Source organism: Ruditapes philippinarum, unplaced genomic scaffold, assembly GCF_026571515.1.
Source record: "Ruditapes philippinarum isolate M1 unplaced genomic scaffold, ASM2657151v2 ctg93_1_1_1_1, whole genome shotgun sequence".
Taxonomy (NCBI): Eukaryota; Metazoa; Mollusca; class Bivalvia; order Venerida; family Veneridae; genus Ruditapes; species Ruditapes philippinarum.
The window spans coordinates 177837-196304 of NW_026860272.1; the positions used below are offsets into that span (position 1 = coordinate 177837).

General features: G+C 33.2%; 1 protein-coding gene across 5 annotated transcripts in view; it reads right to left on the minus strand.

The window, feature by feature from the left end:
• Nucleotides 1-18468, minus strand: part of LOC132759467 (high affinity cAMP-specific and IBMX-insensitive 3',5'-cyclic phosphodiesterase 8B-like) — a 126511-nt gene that overhangs the window by 66655 nt on the left and 41388 nt on the right. Inside the window, exon 2 of one of the 5 annotated variants that reach the window (XM_060751233.1) lies at nucleotides 17756-17866. The exons of 3 other annotated variants lie outside the window; for them this stretch is intronic. In XM_060751233.1, the coding sequence (XP_060607216.1) occupies nucleotides 17756-17764 (9 nt within the window). In that variant the 5' untranslated portion in view covers nucleotides 17765-17866. Of the gene's footprint in view, nucleotides 1-15300; nucleotides 15399-17755; nucleotides 17867-18468 lie in introns of those variants that run through there. One more of the 5 variants, XM_060751234.1, reaches the window with a different exon arrangement.

Sequence of the window (18468 nt, forward strand, 5' to 3'; positions counted from 1 at the left end):
TGATCAAAATGATTTAAAATTATCTCTTTTTGACAATTGGCAAGTCATATGATTTGATTTCGGTAAATTTACTCACTGAATTTTTCTCTTCATCATATGTCACTACCAAAGTCAAAACTAAAATATCCTCGACTTCCAGAATATCACTCTCGTCTTCTTCTAACACAGCTACATCCATTTCCTAAACCTACTCCTTGTAATTAAGAGCTCGGTTCTTGTACAATTAATATGCTCCGTGTATACGATTAACTTAATCAGTCTAACCAAATGAATCAAACAAAGTTTCATATTTATGAGGTATATAAATCTGGTGCATTGAAACTGACCATCAAAACTGTTACAAACAGAACTACTGACCTTACTGTTGAACAATTATATTGGCACAACAACAAAAAGTAATGCTTTATTAAAAATTTGAAAAAGAACGAGTTTAACTGTAAAAGACCCTCCTGAACATTTTAGTCACATGATGTCAGGTCGATACATTTTAATATAGCGCGGACAAAAAAAAACAAAACGGTCTAAGTTTTTGACCTGATATTCTTGGAGGAAAAATTAATTCAATGGCCGAGCGTTGACATTTAATTATCCCCCAATATGAGACAAACACTTTTCAAAAATTTTCTAAAATGCCAAAAATATATTAACTTTTAGCCTGATGTCAGCAACGGATTTTTAACCAATGCAAACAGTGCAGACCATTAGATCGACCAACACAAACTGTTGCCATCTGATACGTCTGCACTGTTTGTCATACAGTCAGTCCTTACTTGAAAATTTACTGAATGGTTTTGTTCGGATTTAATATTGGACAAGTCCATTTATGATATTTTAAGCATGGTAAGGGTTATTATATCAGCAAGTTTAAACTTTATCCCTAACCTTGTAGATTGGGCCTTTGCCACTAGTATAGAAACAGACTGGCCTGTCACCAGGCTCTATAACTATTAGTCCTATAACATTAGACGTTTCCCTTAGTACTATGTACACTCCAACGCGTTTTGCTAAAGGAACGAACTTATGAAGAAGTTGATAAGACGTTGGAGTGTAGCTATGTAAGTACTAATGGAACGATCTGATGTTAAATGACTATATAACTATTATAGTTGATTGTCTAACTTTAAAGTTTTTAGCTTGATAATCCCTAAAATTGATAATGGACAGTTCCAAACACAGAATTTAAGAAATTCAGCAGTCACTGAAAATAGTAAAATAGTTCATGAAACTGAAAATCAAATGTATCATTGACAAGCATGAAAAAACAACAACGAAAAAAGTTTATCCTTATGAATTTCATATGATATTAATACTTTATTATATCAAATATCATTAAAAGACATATATTTTAATCTTCATTTTTTACAATTGTTTAAATTCCTGCCACTGAAAATTATTTTAAAACTTTCACTTATATTAAGCATTAACAGAGATAAAAGCACCTTATACATGAAATTAAAGACTACACACTTTGACTTACATATCATTATTAAGGGCATTGCACTCATTTTAAGACTTTTGCAAAAAAAACAAGAGCCATGTCAACATGGCCATCCCTCGCCGAATGTGTTTGCTCATTTGAAGAATGTATATAACTCTATTAGAGTGACCTTGACCTTGGAGGTAGGGACATGGGTCTTGGACGCAAAATGTTGTCTTGATGTGGTAGACATTGGTGCCAAGTTATTTTAAAACTCTTCAATGCATGCCAAAGTTATAGTCCGAAAACAAATTTGTGCACCTACAATCTCTTATTGTGATAAGAACCTTCAAAATATAAGTGTGACCTTGACTTTTGAAGAAGGGACATGGTTCTCTTGGATGCAACACAACGTTGTTATCTGATAGACATTTGTGCCAAGTTGTTTCAAAATTCCTCAATTCATGACAAAGTTACAGTCTGGACATGATTGTTGTGTACTTAGTAGGGATGCACAGATGAACAGACGGACATCAGCCTTTGCTGCGACATAATGTCTTGATGTGGTAAACATTTGTGCCAAGTTATTTTAAAATCCTTCCATGCATGACAATTTAATTACAGTCCAGACATGAATGTGTATCTTCAAACTCTTCTCAAGAGAATGAGTACCTTCAAACTTTAAGTGTGACCGTGACTTTGAAGGTAGGTTCTTAGACCCGACACATCGTCTTGATGTGGTAGACATTTGTGCCAAGCTATTTCAGAATCCCTCAATGTATGACAAAATTATAGTCCTGACACAAAAGAAGTGAGGACGCACAGACAGACAGATGTACAGACAGATGGACAAACGGTGAGATTCTAATATGCCTCCCTTCAGGGCATAAAAATTACTTTATGCAAAAAAGTGCAAATTAGTCCAGAGGGATGTCAATTTAATATCAATTGTGTCAGCCAGTCAGTTTCCAAAGTTTGTCCATTACCATGGCAGCTTTTTGTTGATTTGTGTCAAATTTAATCAACAGTAGCTATTGGTTAGTTTTGTGCCACTTTAAACACGTCTAGCTGTATACTGATCAAAAGCATAAGTGGACTTGTCCGTCTTTCAATCTGGACTAAACCATTCATCATTTTCAGGGACATTTCAAAATAAGAACTGACTGAAAAGCTACTAGTATCAGTGCAAACCATAATCAGTCATCATAAGACATACCAGCAGATCTTAGTCTGCACCGGTTAATGTAGTTATAAAAGGACAAATGAGCCGCGTCATGACAAAACCAACATAATGGGTTTGCGACCAGCATGGATCCAGACCAGCCTGCTCATCCGCACAGTCTGATCAGGATCCATGCTGTTCGCTATCAGTTTCTCTACTTGTCATACGGTTCGTAACCGAACAACATGGATCCTGATCAGACTGCGCGAATGCGCAGGCTGGTCTGGATCCATGCTGGTCGCAAACCCATGTTGGTTTTGTCGTAACGCGGCTCAAATTATTTGTTTAACTTACGCTGATTCAATATCAATGTGATAAACAACCAAACATTTTTTTTTATTTATTATCTATGATCATATCTCATCATCATGATGTGATAATCATGTACGGTAATAAATTATTCATCATAAAATACAACACTATAAAAGGCTGAAATTACAAATAGTTGGTAAAATTTATAAGGCCATTGCCAACTGGTATAAATTTTGGTTTTGTCAACTGATGGTAATAAAGTTTTGAATGTGGTCATATATATTATATATGTTTGTTCAGAACATCTGTGGACATCAAAGCAGAAAAATAAGGCGAAAATTGTATGGGCTTTAAAACATAATGTGTTTATATTCATTTCATAAACACCTGTTTCCATGATATGTAGTGAATTGAAGTTTGAGGCCACTAACATATAATTATAAAGAGACTAAACACATCACTAATGACATGGGAAAAATAGAAGTTGAATCATTCTAACTGCAGATATTAGACTAGTATAATGTAGAACTATTCTACTTAATGCATAGAATGGTTCCATGTAGAACTGTTCCATGTTTCAACTTAACCCAAAGAATCGCAGAATTGAACTTAAGCCAAAGAATCGCACCAACTTAAGCCAAAGAATCGCACCAACTTAGCCAAAGAATCGCACCAACTTAAGCCAAAGAATCGCACCAACTTAAGCCAAAGAATCGCACCATTGAACTTAAGCCAAAGAATCGCACCAACTTATGCCAAAGAATCGCAGGAAACGGCACTGTTTCAAACAATCAACATGAAAGCATGGCAAATGATGCCCCATGTGGAATAACTCTACTCAAAGAATAAGGCTGTACCATGTGACACTTTTATATACAAGGCCAGGAAAACGACACCGAGTGGAATCATCCACATGAAAACAGTTAAGACTCTCCCAAAAACCGTACAACCTTACACTCAATCCAGAATTTAAAAGTTACAGTAGTAACATAAATTTGAAATTTTAACTACATAATTGTATAACGTCATTGTCAAAAAGCCGGAACAAAATTGAGCAATGTGAAGCAAAAAATAACGCTTGTAATAAATGACATCCTTTCGAGATAGAATGACATCAAAATTTCTTTTAAATGTGAAACCTGAAATTAACAATTGTGAATAAACAAACTTGCATCAAAATGCTTCCCGTTCAGTTTTAATTTCTTTTATGTTACGCTCGTCTTTTTTGACAACAATGTAAAATCACTATAACTTTGTTATAAACCTATATTACCATTAAAAGATCTGAGGAGTTAATAACGCACAGGAAATGAAATAAATCCTTAATGACTTTTTTCGCGTACAAGGTTTCAATTTCTGGCAATTTGCATTTAAGAGACATTTAAGTTTACAATATTCATACACCAAAATGTTTGCAAAGTAATTTACGTAAGAATGATACATTCATCACCATAACCTCTGACTCTCTCTTTATAATATCTAACCTACAAAAGCTAAATTGTGTCATAAAATTATTTTTTTCATGAAAGATGTAAAAAAGATATGTATATTTCTATGAAATTTGTCTTATTTATTAGTTAAGGAAAACGTTTTATGTATTTCTACGAAAGTCTACATCTGATATGAGTACATACAGTTTTGCGATGAAGTTTAAATTGGATAATATTTATAGTCAAAGATGAAACAAAAAGGAAATTTACAATAAACTAGAAATTTGTCCAAAAGAGTCATGGATGCCCCTATATTCCACTGTTATGTCAGTTGACAGATTCTGGACAGCATGAAAGAAAGACAGAAACAAAATCTATATCTCCCACTTTAAGTATGAAAAAATTTGTCAGTGTACAGTGTACAAAAACGTCCATATATTCCAGTATAATCAATTTTAATAAAATAATATGAAATTTAATGTACACAAAAAGATGATTTTAAAAGAAACAGCGAAGTATAACATGTAGGCAAAATCAAAGAAAACAAGCAAATTGTTGACACATAAGTCGCGAATGATTCACACAAACATTAAAGGACAATATAAATTACTTTCCCCTCCCCCTCATACATAAAACTTCATTTAAAACATCACCAGCTTTGCTTATGGTCATAGTGTCCTTAATCTTAAAGTTAATAACACCTACGTAAGTATGATATTCTTTCGTCTTTGTTTTTATCCAGTTCAGATATATGATTGTGCATGGTCCAAGTTTATATTCTTTGAATAAGGTTAAAAGTACTTTCCGTTACTTACTTAAGGGATTGCAATACTAAAATATTGGTACGTACATATAATCAACAACAACAACAAAAATCACAAATTTGTTGGAAATCCAAAAAAGCAAACCTGCTACAGGGTTTTTTCTCAGCACTCTGAGAACATGACCCGACCCCAAGACTTGGGATTTTAGACAAATCGGGATAACTGACAACACGGTATTGTAAACATAAAATAAAACAAAGAAATCAAATTAAATTCCTCTTTTTATATTTCACTCATAAGTCCATATTACAATTTTGTATCCAATACAACAATTTTCAATGGCACAGTGCTGAGTTAAATTTAACTAAATGACAATAATTTTAAAAAATGACTTTATTTATTGACACCAACAGATGTTGAATCAAATATGGAAAACAGAAATGCATTGGATACATAATCTAAAATGGTAAAGACATAAGTTACAGATGTTATGGTGAAACCATAAATAACAGAGACATTTGCACAGATGCCACCAAAACAGCAAACAAACATTCACAGATGTTTTGGTAACCAAAAATAGCAATCTCATTAAAATTAGCTCTAGATAACCCTCTGTTTTAAGATCTAACCTTGACCAAAAAGGAAGTCACTTCTGGTGACCTTTCAAACAGCCATTCACCGGCTAGCTTTCATTATTTTGAAAGCGATGTGGTTTCTAATTTTACCCTTGGGAAAACCAATACTGAGTAGGTAATTTTAAGGACTTCGAGAACAAACATGGCATTGTCCATAATAGCCTGCAGGTAAACGGGCAAAACAATTCTGCCCTTTAAAAACTGACTCTATCATTTGATGTTAAATTAATTGTTAAAAATTACTTCAAACATATTTATTTCTTAAATAAAAAATAACAATTTGATTCTATTTTGATACTTCTTCTACTCATTATGCCTATGTAAAAATCGGTTTGAGTGCACGGCTAAAAATAGCTTGAAAATATGCACACCAAAATTGGCTTGAAATATTCACAGACGTTTTTGTAAGCCAAACTCAAGGCTTGAAATACTCACAGACGTTTTTGTTAGCTAGCCATTTTTTACTTGGCTTGAAATACTCACACATTTTTGGAAACCAAAAATAGCTAGAAATATTCACAGAATGAATTCGCAAAGAGTAAAATTTTTAATATAGGTGATGAAAATGGCAATATTCAGCTTTCAATACATCAAAACAAAACTTTCCATCATTACAGCCCTATATTAAAGGGACAATAAAATATTTTAACCCTTAAACTGCTGGACACAAAAGTGATAAGTATATAATGCCGCCATTACAAAGCCTGAGTAAGGACTGCCTGCCTCTGATCCATGCAGTCTGACCCTAGGCTTTATACTGGTTGCGGCCCAATTTTAGTTATATTCTAATATTAAAACGTCCTTTAAAATTTGGACTGACTGTTTAAAATTCAAATCTGGGCAAATCCATTACACAAATTAAGCAGGTTATAAGTCAGTTTAAACCAAAACAAACATGACACAGTATTCAGTGTGCACTGGTTTCAACGGTATATTTTGATGGATTTGCGGTGACAAAACTTTTGTGTCTGTTGTCAGTATAACCCTGTCATAACACGTCCCTATCAGGAAACGCTGGTAAACTTTACACACAGCTTTCAACATGATAATTCATTGCACATGTAAATAAATACAGCTTCTGTCATGAAGGAAAAGTCCTCCTGAATAATTTATAAAGAAGTGCCAATCCTTGAATCCTTGTAACCTATTTAGACAAAGCCTGAAAACAAATACTAAAACATCTATTTAGACAAAGCCTGAAAACTTATTTAGGCCAAATACGAAAACATTTTTAATTAAGCCAGTATTGGATTACACTTTAGACAAAGCCTAAAAACTTTTTATGGTATTAAGCCAGAAGACTTATTTTGACCAATGCAGAAACCCTTTTTAGCCCATTTTAAGGATTTATTTGGAAGTTTAAAAATCTTATTTAGGCCAATACTGATTACCTATTTAAACTATTTAGGCAAAGTATGAAATCTTATTTAGGCCAATACTGGAAATCTATTGAATCCAATCCTGAAAATATATTTAGACAAAGTTTGAACTTTAATTAAGGCCAATATTGAAAACATATATTAAAGAAACTCAGTCATTTCCTGATTCTAATACAGTCCAATTCACCTTTAACTTAACAATTATTTGGTATTACGACGCATCAACACAAATTAGGTCATATGGTGCTGAAATGGAAAGATTATTTTGACTGACCTTGGGTGTTACAAACTAAAGCATCACCTGGGATCCAAACCCCAAACCACCTCACCTGCTAAAGAGCTAAGAGATGCATAAGACTCCAATTATTCGAACCCATCTAGTCGACTCAACGATCATGCAGGGATAAAATGGTTGCTGCAATTCCGATGCCTCAACCCTTAAAGGCAACCCCTCAGCTTCACAAATTACCCAATATATACATTAATTATCATGGTCGCACATAGTAATTGATATATACCAACAGCTGACAACTTTACAACATGTGTGACCTTAGCTACAGTTTACACAACTCTTCTTAATTAAGTGACCAAATTTTTTGTCTTTTGTCATACATTTATGAATTGATTACCATATGTAACTCAGAAAGATACATATCGTCAAGATCATCCTTCGCAATTAAGTGTTTCCTTGAATGAAAACAAATGTTGGTTTCTTGTCCACCATAATAACCAAACTCTTATGAAAATATCACCAGAATAATATTTTTTTCTTTTTTAAATTAAATGTTTCTTTCTTGTGAATAGTAGATAACTTCTTTGTAATATTCATTTCAAATATGTCTAATTCCTATCTTTAAAGAATCCTTGCATAATAGAAGTGCTTCCAGTTTATATTAAGTATAATCATATTTCAAACAATTATATAAACAATGCTAATTTAATCACCTTAAATCTGCTTGCAGCAACTGTCAATCTACCCATGCGACTTGAGTGCGGAACAAATTTAAGAAGGCACATGCGTGCAGTCTGATTATGGTCTGCACTGTTTGCTAATACAGCCAAATAACTACAGTGTTACCTCTACAAAACAACCCTCTGTATAGCAATACCCTTTCTACAACAACTGTATCAATTCTTCCTAAAGTATACAAACTTATAAATTTCTTAAGAGCAATTCCTCTTGGAAACAACAAGAATCTTCTTCTCCTCACAAAAATGGTGTTACTCTATCGAGGTTCGACAGTACAATGAATATAAGTTATATATCCCATGGCAAATTAATTGTCTCCTAAAAGTTTACTATCATATGCGCAATAACCTTGATATATAGTACCGGTAAGTTTATTGCATTGTAACCTGTCCGAAAGAGGTCAAACACCTTATTTTAAGGTTAATATATTGTCCGTGCATTTACTTTGACTTTCTCGCAACCTCTGCACATGATCAATTACCCAGCTCAACAACAATATTCTAATTTGTAACTGCAGCCAAAAGTATCCCTTTATCTACTCGAACCAAAAGTGATAAGCCTTTGCACCAGTAAAGCCGAGCCAGGCCTGAGCTTTTGCATCAATTCTGTGCAGTCTTAATGCAGAAACTATAGTCGGGCGGTCGACAGCTTGTTACTTGCATTTTGATATTCAAATCCCTTAAATTTCAAATGGACTGTTCCAAATTAAAAACATTACACAAATTTTGCAGGTTGAGGGTTACTGTAACTATGTGCATAACTTCAGACACACTTAGCAGACGCCTCATTAATAAACAACCACGGACATTGCATAAGCGTCCATAAGAAATAGTTAAATTAAAGTTGTTAGTTATATACAGTTTGGTTTCATAAAGGAGAGATAGCTGGGGAAATGGCAAAGCAGTGTGGGGGCTTGCTGGGGAAATGACTAAGCAGTATGGGGAATAGCTGAGGAAATGACCAAGCAGTATTGAGGATAGCTGGGGAAATGGCAAAGCAGTGTGGGGGCTTGCTGGGGAAATGACCAAGCAGTATGGGGGACAGCTGAGGAAATGACCAAGCAGTATTGAGGATAGCTTGGGAAATGGCTAAGCAGTGTGGGGGCTTGCTGGGGGAAATTACCAAGCAGTGTGGGGGCTTGCTGGGGAAATGACCAAGCAGTATGGGGGATAGCTGAGGAAATGACCAAGCAGTATTGAGGATAGCCGGGGAAATGGCAAAGCAGTGTGGGGGCTTGCTGGGGGAAATTACCAAGCAGTGTGGGGGATAGCTGAGGAAATGACCAAACAGTGTGAGGGATAGCTGAGAATATGGCCAAGCAGTGTGAGGCTTCCTGTGATATGACCAAGCAGTGTTGGGATAGCTAGGGAAATGTTCAAGTAGTGTGAAGGATAGCTGGGGAAATGATCCAGCAATGTGGGGGCTTGCTAGGGAAATGATCCAGCAGTGTGTGGGATAACTGGGGAAATGTTCAAGTAGTGTGGGTGATAGTTAGGGAAATGATCGCAGAGTGTGGGGGAAAGCCTGGGAGATGATTGAGCCAGGGTTTGTACCAAAACCTGCCATGTCAATGTGATATGAGGCAAAAATAATAACTATATCCAACTGGTAGTGCGGAGACATTCAGCAAGAACTTTACCATTCAAGTTCAAATACTTTTTTCTACACAAAAGTAAGTACTAAGTATCAGAAAACCTCTGCAGTGCCACTCTCTGTAGAGCAATGACCTCTTTACAACAACCATTTCAATTCTTCAAAAAGTAAGACTTGATGATAAATTTAACCCAAATCTTAGTCTGACCTCTCGGCAAGAAAGTAAATCTTTAATTGTCTCCTAAAAGGTACATGTATATAATTATAACTCTGTAAAAAAAGCTCTGCAGCACATTTCCTGCAGTCTGCTTAATTTCATTCATAAGCCTGACTACAAAATCCTTTGAATTATCATTGAACCATTCCAATTTTAAAACCACGGCCAAGTCCATTTCCACAAAAAATAAGCTGTGCAAAGATAAAAACAAAAGAAATGTAAAAACTTAATTGTTTTTTACCTTTGCAAAATTTATAACAGTTTACATTCATTCTCATTTTTGTACCTCATTCATCAAAATGTGGAGACATCCTCTTCACTGATCTACTGACCTACAATCTCTCATTGTATTCACAGTTTGACAACCTGTTTGTCATGACAGGCCAACCACAACAAAAAACTTTAATGACAGTAAACCGGTGAAATGGTAAACTGTGTAAAATGGTAAACGTGTCCTAACTAAATGGAATAAGAAACCAAAAAAGGTTAAGAACAGCAAGTCAGGAATTAAGTACAAAACTTCTGTAATTCTCCAAATTTGAAAAATGGTTGGAGGGGAGGGGTGTGGGGGTGGAACCCGGCATGCTTCTCCAGGACCACTATACTGAAGCCTTGACGACACAGGCTATATCATCAAAGGTAGAAAACTGAGGCGCAACCATGTTAAAATATATGTTAAGTTTAAGAAGGAAATAGTTAAATTTTGTAACTGAAGATATCTTTTTGTCAGATCCATAACATTATGTTGCTATATGGTGACAATAGCATTATGTTGCTATGGTGATGGCTATCAGCAAGTAATTATATAGAAGAGACGATAAAATGCATTTGTAATACTTTGTGTGAAGCTTATATGGTATAACTATACAAGTTTTCCCTAATTTCTCCCTTCTGTTGAGCTCAAAAATAACAACAAGAGATCAAAATAACAACAAACGAGCTTATCAAATTAACATCAAGAGCTCAAAATAACAAAAAGATCTCAAAATAACAACAAGAGCTCAAAATAACAACAAGAGCTCAACACATTAAAAGAACCAATGCAACACTGTCTAAATGAAAAGATACCTAATTCTGGCCTCAGTTGGTCTAAATTGGTTGAAAGACTTCAGTGTTATTATTATTTACTGGCCTTATAAGGAAGCATTGATTCCAATCCATTACTGAGTTGAAGACTGAACACTGTCTTATAATAAGCCTGTGCTAGGTGTTGCACTCACAAAAGACTCGATTGAGCCGCAACTTTTAACAAAAAATCCTAACATCGTTCTGGATTGTTTCCTGACTCTTTTTAGATTTTTCTGCCCTATAGAACTCCCCTTTAAGATTTTTCTGCCTTAAACAGACTAAGGGGGAAAATTCATTCTGAATAAACTTAAGATAAACTATTTTAATATACAATGATCATGACCTCAGGTTCTAAGTACTGGAATAAGTGGAACTAAGTAAGTCTAACCTTTAAGTTTTAGGACATTCACATTATTGTGATCTGTTTGATTGTAGTATTTTCTGAAGATTTTGCACTGTACAAACGTAATGTATTTGTCTGTTTGCCTTTCTATTGTAATCACTTTTTGCGGAGAAAGAAAACCAATTTTCATCTTGCGTTAAAAGACGTCATAACTATTTAAAAGTCTGATTTATAACGCCTACATGTACACTCCATTCATATTAAATGAAAATCAAACAGTTAACTTTAATACTTTTAACTTTTTCATTCTGAAACCTCACAAATCTTAAGCCCTGCTTTAAATACCTTTAAATAATGGAGTCCACAGTCCATCTTTTATTCTGGACAAAGCCATTAATCATTTTGGGGGAAATGAATAGCAAATATTGCAGACCATGATCAGGCACTGATGTTCTTGGTCCGCACTGATAGATAAGTGGAACAGCAGGCTAATGGTTAAATAAAATCTTAACCCCTCAGTGTAATATTGACTTAACAGCTAGAGAAAACCCTAATTGGAATTCGAAATAATCTTAATATTTGAAGGGATATCTAAATAACAAACAGAACAATGAAGGAAACTAATAATAGGGAAAGAAAATATGGTGGCAAAGGTAAGTAAATATGGTAGCATTGACAAGTTAATATGGTGGCAATATTTAAGGCAAGTAAATATAGAGGCAAAGGCAAGTGAGTATGGTGGCAAAGGCAAGTAAATATTGTGGCAATATTTAAGGCAAGTAAATATGGCGACAAAGGCAAGTAAATATGGTGGTAAAGCCAAAAATATATTGTGGCAAAGACAAGAAAATATGGTGACAATTAGGCATGGAAAACACACAGTTTATGTTCATAATCAAGAAAGAAAAATACAAGCTGGAAAATCATCAGCATGTAGAAAAAAATTTAAACATGAAAAAACGTAGCCGTTAATGAGACACATTAAACAGTGAATTTCTGATGGCTTTGTTGACAGATGGCGTCTTATATCGAGTATAATTATTTGCAAAGTGTGTATGGTAAATAATGACTCCTTTAAGAATATATATAAATATTGATTCTTTACTTACTGAAATTTTCTCAATGAGAAGTATACCTAATGATATTCAAGTATAAAATTCAACATGTTCATTAAGTTTGTTTTAGAAATCAATTAAAGGTCAACTGTAATGAGGGGTCAACATTTCAACACTTCATTTTTCTTACTAAATTAGTTAAATAAATTCATGTGGCGGCTTTTCTTGGTGTGAGTATGTAATATTTAAGGTATTTAAGGATTGCTGGCAGCGTGGGTTCGAACCTCACCTTAGCCGAGCAGGCTCAGTTGTCTCTTCAATGAGCAAGAAGCTATTCGCTTTGTACTGGTTGGTTCAAGTAACAAACTTCATGCATTATAATAGTTTGCTTAAGTTACTGTTACATTCAAAGCAAAATAAATTCTGTGTAAACTAATAAATACAAGCATATTATATAAGAAGAGCTATTTTATGCCACTTATAATTTACACAAATCAGTATCAATTTTAAAACACTCCTTGACATAAAATTATAGTCAAAATCAAATTTGAAATAATCAACAACATACAGGTTTGTATGATTTTTACTGTCAGTATGTAAAAACATATGTGTGTATCATATAACTGGCTAATAAACTATGTATACATTTCATTTATATCTTTACATTTACCAAATAAATATTTTATGTTGACTTTCAAATGATGTAATGAAATAAACTACCTCATTGAGTCAACAAAGCCCGGCATTTAGTTGCTTTAATACATGTTTTAATTTTAGTAGCATAAATTAAACTGGGATACAAATATGAGCCGTGTCATGACAAAACCAACATAATGGGTTTGCAACCAGCATGGATCTAGACCAGCCTGCGCATCCGCGCAGTCTGATCAGGATCCATGCTGTTCGCTTACAAACTCTATAACAAGTAGAGAAACTGATAGCGAACAACATGGATCCTGATCAGACTGCGCGGATGGCCTGATGCGCAGGCTGGTCTGGATCCATGCTGGTCGCAAACCCATTATGTTGGTTTTGTCGTGACGCGGCTCAATTATCTCAGGTCTGTTTATTCTTATGACTGTGTTTGAGTGAAGTCTTTACCCAAAATTTAATGGGAACTTATAGGGCTGAAAAAATTTGTTTTTGTTTTACATAATTGTGTCAATAACTGAAGAGACTAAAATATTAAATTTAAAACTTCAAATTCAAACTAATTCATATGTATTTGGTAAAACAAAAAAATTCCTGTATAAAGAAACATATTTCTTTATCTCTAGACATAATATTTTGTATTTTGACTGCCTTATTTTGCATTGCCTAATATAAAAGTTGTGACTATTATAGAGCAGACACCAAAATATACATCAAACCATCTTTAGTTTTAAAGGGACTCCACTGAGTCACAGGACTGGATTTTGGCATCACAGGACTGGAAATATTTTTCTTAGATTTGTGTTCTATTTGATGTAGGTCAATCTGAACTAATATCTTGTGCGCAAATTTTCAGATCATTTCATGTTTAATCATTTTTATTGTCCAAAATGACCCAAAAATGAAAAAAGAATTGCAACACTAAAAATGTTTCACTTAAATCTACTTTTCACTGAAATCTGGTTTAGAAATTTGCATACAAAAATTGATATTCAATGTCATTTTTAGTATATTTCATTATCATCCTGTGCAGATTACTTCATTAGAAGCGTTTTACTTGAGTTATGTCAAACCACTTGTCCCTCACCGCTGTGGGTTCGAATCCCAACAGGGACTTTGGATTCTTTCAAGTGAGGAAGCTTAATCCAGCAAGCTTACGGAACGCCCGTTCACGTGCCTGAAATAATGCACAAAAGGGCATCTGAGGTCTTCCTCCACCAGTAAAGCTGGAACGTCACCATATGACCTACACTGTGTCGATGTGACATAAAACCCAATCAAACTTGATCTATGAAAGAATTTCAAATTTTACGTTTTCAGTCATTTTAACCTCAGTGGAGTTCCTTTAACTTATTACTAAGACAGAAATTTTCCTAACATGATAAAATTGGAAGTCTCGACACAGCTGTAAGATACATTTTTAAGTCATTCCTAGCCACTGTGACCTTGACCACTCAGCCATGGAGACTCTAGATCTGTTTGTTTATCATTTCTATTCATCATCATCTAATATTGATATAAACACATTTTCAGTAAGATAATCTTTACGCCTAAATTGCTCTTGCATATATATAGATACATACGATAACAGAAGCATGCATGATTTATTAATTCGTCTTTTTTTTTAATTCCGTCTGGCGTGAACACAGAAAATAAACAATTGAATTTTACAATGGTCAATGACTCACGATACAATGTCATACTTTACAAAATACAGAAAATATGTTTCAGTCATGGCTTTGAAGTGGTAAATTTCATAAATCAAGTGGCAATATTAAAGTTACAACAAACAATTTACGAGGTAAATTCACGAGCTATTTACGCTATTTTACGATACCTTTTAAAATCAATTTAAAATTGCCTACAATTGCGATGACTGCAGCACTTATCTTTGTTTTTGTCATTCTGCATTACATTCATTAACTATTACGTTAAAGTTATAAAAACTAAAACAATATGTTAAAATTACACCAAAATCATGGAATATCAGTAAGTGATCAATTATGTATTTGTAATTTTTGTTGGAAGAGAAAAAATAATTTTGAGGCACAATTTATGCGCATTTAATCTGTTAGAGCCAAATGCATTTAGCCCTTGCCCCAGTAAAGATCTGATAGCGAAGGCCTGCTTGTACATTGGTAGCTAAATCCCCTAAACTTTAAATGGACTGTTCTAAATTCAAAGCTTGGCAAATCCATTTCACAAATTCAGGAATTCCAGGCTACCACAGAAAACAATTTTTTTTTACAAAAAAACACTATCTCCATAAAAAATTAGTAATCATAATTCACTATTTAAATTTACCTTCCGACCAAAATGGAGAATTAAATAGATTCACAAAATTCCTATTTTTTTCTGCCTTTCACTTGTGTTAAGTCCATTCAAGTCTGCACTAGGTTACAAGTTTAAAATAAAAAGTTTTGTTTAATACGTAATCAACATATTATGCAAATTTTTACAAATCTTCATATTCTCGTTTCCGTGACAGGTGTCTACCATGTATACACTAACTACTAAATCAACATTTTACTTTGGCACATAAAACTTGTAGAGTACTAAATTAACGTTCACAAAGTTATAAAGTACTAAAAGTCAATGTCCTTAAGTTAACGTTTTACTAAAGCATCACGCTTAATTATTTAAAAAGTACTTAATATTTACAACCTTATTACAGCATGTACCAATGTTATGTTATAAAGTACTAAAATTTAAATACTTTAGTCAACATTTTAATTCAGCATGTAAAATTATATAAAGTTCTAAAATTTCTTTGACGTTAACATTGTTTCTGTCAAAAGTATCATGGAAATGTGTGACGTAACAGTTTTTATTATTAATCCTACGACCTAAATTTGCCTAAAGTTAATTCCATCTTGTCTACCGAATCAGAATCATCAATGTTAAGTGTTAATTAAAAACAATGTACCAGATTTAAAAACAAATACCTGCAGATTCAAAAAACTTTATTTAATGGGACAGTTTGACTTAAATAATGACAAAATACATTGTATCATATTTGTTTCACTCTTACCGACTTTTTTCTTCTTTTTTTTAAATGACATCATAATACTTACTATTGTGTATTTAGTTAAATGAATAATTCATAACATGATAATAAATTTCTTGGGATTTTTTTCTTCTTCAAATATCTAATTACCTCCCCTGTGAAGTATTTTAGTTCATGAATTTAACAAACTTATTGTATCTGGCATTAATGAACTGATTCAATAAGTTCATGAACTGCTTTTTTACCGTTTCATAACTTTCATAACATCATGAGATTCATCATAAGGTCCCTCCCATGAGAAAGATTTTAAGTTCATGAACTTCCTGAATTTACTACATCTGGCATTCATGAACCAAATCATCCCAAGTTCATGAACCATTTTTATCCCATTAATAACCTCCATCATGACTCAAGTCATGTACATGAACTATTTTGTTAATTCATTGTATTGTAACATTTTAAGTACATGCATAACATAAAAGTCTTGCTAAGTTCAGGAAAGTTATCATGAATATAAAGTTCACAAAGTTTAAATAACCCATTTTACAGTCCCAGGTAATATAAGCTGGCAAAAAGCAAAGCTTTATAAAACCTTTTAACTAAAACTGCATTTAATTATGCATATCTGCATGTTTTCATACATAAAACACTTGTTTAGAAATTTCATAAAGCCTTTTGAAAAACAAAATTATCCTTTCACGGGGAAGAGACTTGCAATTCATACCCAATGCTGAGAGATCCATAGTCATAATGGAATTAAAGTTTAATTTGACAATAATATAGATAAATATTACATTGTGATACTGAATTCATTAATGTAAAACAATTATACCATATATTCTATAATAAATAAATGCCCATTTACATTCGGTAGTACCAAAATATAGTGTTGAATATCTTCCATATAAAAAGGTTTTAACTGCTTTTGGTGATACTTCTTCTGGAAAATATATATTCTGTTAAAATATGTGCTTACAGTTTTTTCTTGAACTTAAGTTTCAAAAACTAGTATCATTTTGATAATTTGTCAAAGTCAAAAAAGAAGAGGGTATGTTCTTTTAAGAGGAGGGGCATTTATTCGAGAATATAAAGTAATTACAAGGCATGAAAAGGTTAAAATATAGAAAAAGTTATGATAATATATGAATGGACAGTGTTCATATTTAATGACTCAAATACTGATCTGAGGAAATGACATCATACAGTTGAGATGTTTAATATTGATTCACAAGGATTTAGAAATTTAAACTTTAAAACTTATCATTTAAACACACCCTTAAGCAAATGTCATTCATGCTAAAATCTTAACCAAATATGGTGGGGCTTCTGTGGTGGGGCTTTTGTGACAAGTCATTGAGACCTGGAGTCGTAGTTGCCAGTCTCACTCATGTGTTGTATCACCCTGGAAACTAGTAAATGCCACCTCAGGTCAATAATTTGCTTGTGCAAGAATTAAAAACTCATAGAGATACACGAAAGGTCTGAAAGCTTCACCAGTAAAGCTAAACAATAACAACCATTCTGACTTAAAGATCACAGTGCCTGCCAAAGTGGTTGCAGAAGAGATGTGGTTTAAAGTTTTTGTTTCTATTTTTTAAATCTGGCAACCATCTTGTTTAGAAGAACCATATCATTTGAGCGGTAAAAAATATATTTAAAGATTTTTTTCCTTCTTTAATGTACTGTGACCACAATGTTCAGCAGAGGGTAACCATTTCAGGGTAATAAAATATTTCTAAATATGGAACTTACATAAGACATGATGTTTGTAGAATATTTCCTCAATATATTCCTAAAATATATTTATCTATCAACCAAGCTATGCCATAACTAACAATTTTATTAAAATCCAAATTTTCTTACCTGGAAAAATGAAGTAATCGGATATGAGTAACCAAGCAGGATATGAAAAGAGAAAAGAAACAAAATATTTGAGGAAAATATGTTAAAACTGTATGAAAATGAGAAAAAAAATTGTTAAAATTGCATGGAAAAGTATGACATTGTTACAGTATTTTACTTTTCAAAGATTTATTCAAAATTTCGAGTTTAAAATAATGATGAACTGATTTAAAAATGTTTACCAATTTTAATCAGATGGTAAAGTCAATTAGCCTTTACCATATAAATATTGTCACCTTATTGCAGTAACAGGTTAACTCCTATTAAATTGTATAAGGAGTTAACTTGTTACTGCACTAAGATGACAAATATATTAAACAGACATTTTAGGAAATATTTTATATATTAAAAGGTATAACTGATTGAATAGTGAGCAGTGCAGATGACTGATCATCATCTCCCGCCATTACGCTTAAACTTAAAAGGTTAATAGGTTAATACGCTTCTTAAAGCCTCATTATGCCTCAGAAATGAATAAATATTTACTTTCTTTAGAAAGGCCGATTAAATATGAGTTTTATAATGTTTAAATAAAGGTTTAAGACCATGTTATATGCTTGTTA